The sequence below is a fragment of the Mastomys coucha genome, unplaced genomic scaffold, assembly GCF_008632895.1.
Source record: "Mastomys coucha isolate ucsf_1 unplaced genomic scaffold, UCSF_Mcou_1 pScaffold11, whole genome shotgun sequence".
NCBI classification, from domain to species: Eukaryota; Metazoa; Chordata; class Mammalia; order Rodentia; family Muridae; genus Mastomys; species Mastomys coucha.
The window spans coordinates 12734351-12739132 of NW_022196893.1; the positions used below are offsets into that span (position 1 = coordinate 12734351).

The window sequence follows — 4782 nt, forward strand, 5'->3', positions numbered from 1 at the left end:
CAAGCATTTCCCAGCACCACACTCCACCCCACCCCACCCCACCCCAACTCCAACTGGAAAAGATGTTGCCTGTGCCTACCTTCATCCCCATCCCCCAGCTGCTCGGCGATCTTAGAGTAGTCAGACCCACCCACCACTCCGATCTGCACCCTGCTTCGCAGCTTCTGCAGGAAGGCTGATACCTCAGGGTCAATTTTCTGTGGCGAGGCAGGAAGGACAGAAGGGCTCTGGTTATCAAAGAGTCGGGGACTTCTACTTGACTTAGTGCTCAGAGTTAGGGAGCCCTCCTATCTGAACCTGAGCACCCCTAACTAAAACGCCAGAAATGCAAAATGCACAGATGTTTGAGCAAAAGTTTAATTCCTGGGCTCAATGGTTAAAAGCAGTGACTGCTCTACCAGGGGTCCTGAGTTCAATTCCCAGCAACCACATGGTGGCTCATAACCACCTGTAATGGGATCTGACGCCCTCTTCTGGAGAGTCTGAAGACAGCTACAGTGTACTCATACACATAAAACAAACAAACCTTTAAAAACAAGCTGAGTTCAATCTCAATCCCAGGAAAGGTCCGCTGACCTTCACATTCTTAGTGAAGCTCACGCACGTCCAGATACACACATATGCATGTGCAAGATGAATAAAATATAAACAAAATACTATACTATACTGTCTGCAGAGTAGAACATGGTAAGTCAAAAGCGATGGTGCATACTTACAATCCCAACACTTTTAAATGGTGGAGGTGGGAGAACCAGAAAGAATTCAAGGTCATCTTTGGCCACATAGTGACTTTTTAAAGATTTATTCATTTTATTTATGAGTTCACTGTAGCTGTCTTCAGACACACCAGAAGAGGGCATCAGATCCCATTACAGATGATTGTGAGCCACCATGTGATGGCTGGGAATTGAACTCAGGACCTCTGGAAAAGCAGTCAGTGCTCTTACCGGTGGAGCCATCTCTCCAGCCCCCACAGAGTGACTTTTAAAGAAGGCTAATTGAGACCAGCCTTAAAATACCACAGCAGGCCAAAGGTGAGCGGTGCCTACCTTTAATCCCAGCACTTGGGAAGCACAGGCAGGTGGATTTCTGAGTTGGAAGCCAGCCTGGTCTACAGAGTGAGTTCCAGGACAGCCAGGGCTACACAGAGAAAAACCCTGTCTTGAATCCTTTGTTTTGTTTTGAAAACAAAAACAAACCCAAAACAAAAGAGAAGGGCATGGTGGAGCATGCCTATAATCCTAGGACTCAGGAGGCTGCATGCAGATCAACTCCATAACAGTGGGGGCTACATACATAGTGGAGGTCTGCCTACAGAAAAAATGTGGAGCGCATCAAAACTTGTCTTTAGGCTGTTTATCACTTATATTTAAAACACAAACAGGGGCTGGAGACATGGCTCCACAGTTAAGAAGCACTAACGGCTCTTCCAAAGGTCCTGAGTTGAATTCCCAGCAACCACATGGTGGCTCACAACCATCTGCAATGGGGTCTGATGCCCTCTTCTGGTGTGTCTGAAGAGAGCAATGGTGTACTTACACATACATAAAAAATAAATAATTTTTTTTAAAAAAAAAAAAGAAATTTTAAACACAAACAGGTTTTGTGTTCCCAGGTGGCTCCTACTGCCGTACTGAACTCATTATGCATATGCTCATATCTGAAAAATATCCACACCCACAAACATCTCCCGTAGCAACCCTTTCAAATAAAGGATTCTTCACTTGCAGGAGGCAGAGACCTCAGAAGTTCCACCTGCTTAGCTCTGGCCCATGTATCCGAGCAAGAGGCCTTTTAAGCAAAGGGCTCTGCCCTTCTTTGCCCCATTTCCCCCTTTATAACACGTCTGCCACATCAGGAGCCACTGTAAGGGGATCATAGTTACCATTAAATGAAATAACGTGTCCAAAGTGTAAAAAGATTCTCCACCAAGGAAATCTGAACAACTGAGTCAGGATTCAAACTTCCATATATTCAGATATCAAAGACCATAGCTAGAGACGATGGTAGGGAGGAAACGGGAACTCTCGAGGGCTGGCCACAAAATCATAAGTTGGTGCAACTGTTTTGAAACTATTTGGCAACATGTACTGAAAGTTATCATGTCCATCCCCTGTCCATTGGCATTTCAGCTTCTCTGATCCTTGGGGTATGGTTTATAATTGTGAAAAACTGGCTGTAAGCAATTCCCATGCTTATCAGCCAGCCAGTGACACATACTTCCTTGGAAATATTACCAGGCCAGGGCACAGATAAAGCCAGACCTGTGCTTCCAACAAGGCAAGGTCTTAAAACAGGCTGTTGATGGTCTAAAGCAAGTTGTAGGGAGCCATGTGCAGGCTAATGCCAAGTCAGCAACACAGCCTCACAGAATGTCTAATATGCCCTGTGGGCAAAACAATCCAGATAAGGATGTCAGCAGGAGCCATACTACACAGACAAGGATGTTACTTCAGCTTGGGGGCTGGGGCTGGGACACTAGTGAGGTCGAAGTGGTCTTTAGCCTTTACATTTTTTCATTTTTTACAAAAATAGTGTGCTTGGGAACACACGTATAGTTAAAAATTAGCTTTGAAGCTGGGCAGTGGTGGTGCATGCCTTTAATCCCAGCACTTGGGAGGCAGAGGCAGGTGGATTTCTGAGTTCGAGGGCAGCCTGGTCTACAGAGTGAGTTCCAGGACAGCCTGGGATATACAGAGAAACCCTGTTTTGAAAACCAAAAGAAAGAAAAAAAACAAAAGCATGAAGCTCAAGGGTTTAGTAGTACACAAACTGGCAGGCAGTTTTTGTTCAGGACTTGCCAAGTCAGTGCAGCACAGGGCTCAGGCATGCCTAGGAGGGACCACTCCCTTTCCAATCCGGCATCTTCCTGATCCATCTCTGCTGGCTGGAAAGAAAGGTGCCCGATTCCTTCTGGAGAGTGGAAGGCCTATCAGGAAGCTAAGACTTAAGTTCACGTGGGCTTCTGCCCAGTAGCATTGCCCCCGTTTTTGCTCAGATCATCCTGGTGGTCCCAAGGGAGAAGGATGGGCAAGAACGACCCAAGACGAGTCGAAGGGAGAAAAACTGGGTATGAGCAAAGACTGGAGGGTGAACCATAAAGTGCAGATACACTCCCACTTTTACTGTACCTCGGTGATTCTATTGTAAACAGACTAGCCCCGGGGCCTTTCACCTTCACGTGGGTGGAACCAAAAGGATACCAACAACAAAAACCAAAACTCCATCAGAAAAGCAGCTCTCTCTCCCTCCAACCAGAGGTGGAAGGTAAACATCCTTAAGAGGCTTAAGGAGCTAAACCCAGTTTTAGGCCTGTGCAAAGACTCAGAGATCTTTCTTGCCCTCAGTAGAGGGCGACTGTGGGCTTGGAAGCGCACGGGGCTCTGCCTGGAACGCCGCGTTCTCACGCTAGCTTGAGGACTGACTAGTTGTGCATCCTAGGGCTAAAATGGGGTAGGGCCATCCCAGAGCCCAGCCTGGGCCTGTGCAAGCCTGGAGTCGGGGATACCGGCCCTCTCGCCCATAGACGCTCCTCCCGGAGGCTGGATCCAGCATCTGCGCCCCCGGCAGGAACGTGGATGTCATCCCGCGCGGGGAGCGCTGAGGCCTGGAAGGCTGAGAAGGCCTGGGTCCCATCTCCTCGGTGACAGGAGCCGGTACCATTGCACTCCAGGTTTCCGACCGGGTCGCGCGGGTGTCAGCGATGACATGGTGGTGACGGCTTCACGCTGGGTCACGGATGCCGGCTTGACTCTGGGCGGGAGCTTGCAGACCTCGGGGCTCTTACCTGGCGAGCTGGCGTGAGGGTCCCGTCCACGTCAAACAGGCAGAGGATGCGCTCTTTCCTGCGGGCGCCCTCGACGGCGACGGCCATGGCTGTAGCTCCGTGCGCCGAGCGCTGTCTCTGCAGACACCGCCGGGGTCGCGTGCAATAGAGGCCGGGCGGGGCCGGGGCGGGGCCAGTGCACAGCGCGGGGAGGAGCATTGACTATCGACCCTCCCACTAGGGGGCGGGGCCTACGTCGCCCAAAGAAGAGTGCAGGCACCTAGGACTGAGGGGCGGGCAATGGGCGGGGTCAGAGCACTTGTACTAGAGCGAGATAGGAACCGGCGGGAAAAGGGGTTGAACCGGAAGACAGTGTCGGGCCAGCGGGGTGCGGGTGATCGCAGGGCGCGCCCTACCGTAGGGTGGAGGGGGGCGAGGGCGGGACTCAAGAGCCTGGCTGCTCCTAGTTCCCAAGGTTAGTAGGACGAAGGTATTGTCCTGTCATCTTGAGCTTGAAGAAGTCTCCGGGAGAGCCCGGCGCGTTGGCTCACCTGCGATCCAGCCCTTCCGAGACAGAGGCCGCAAGGTGGATGGATATACCTAACCCTGGTCTATAAAACGAGTTCCGAGCCAACCAGGGCTACATACCCTGTTTTGGTTTGTTTGTTTGTTTGTTTGTTTGTTTGTTTTTCGAGACAGGGTTTCTCTGTATAGCCCTGGCTGTCCTGGAACTCACTCTGTAGACCAGGCTGGCCTCGAACTCAGAAATCCGCCTGCCTCTGCCTCCCAAGTGCTGGGATTAAAGGCATGCATGCGCCACCACTGCCCGGCTTTGTTTTGTTTTTTTCAAGACAAGAGTTTCCCTTTGTAGCCGGGACTGTCCTGGATAAGATCCTATTTTTAAAACAAAACAAACAACAAAAAAGGGTGAGGGGAGAGAAGGAAGAAAGGTAAAGAGAAAAATATCCCTTGATGGCTTTTACCCACCGTGAGAAATGTTTGCTGCTTTTTTTTTT

The 4782-nt window shown here is 50.3% G+C and overlaps 1 protein-coding gene across 1 annotated transcript in view; it reads right to left on the reverse strand.

Annotated features, from left to right (window-relative positions):
• The window catches only part of Pmm1 (phosphomannomutase 1), a 10767-nt gene extending 6765 nt beyond the window's left edge, over positions 1–4002 (reverse strand). The window contains exons 1-2 of the mRNA XM_031350328.1: positions 3788–4002; positions 80–197 (exon numbers count right to left, since the gene is read on the reverse strand). Of these exons, the coding sequence (XP_031206188.1) occupies positions 80–197; positions 3788–3985 (316 nt within the window). The 5' untranslated portion in view covers positions 3986–4002. The remainder of the gene's footprint in view (positions 1–79; positions 198–3787) is intronic.
• Between the last annotated feature and the right edge of the window lie 780 nt (positions 4003–4782).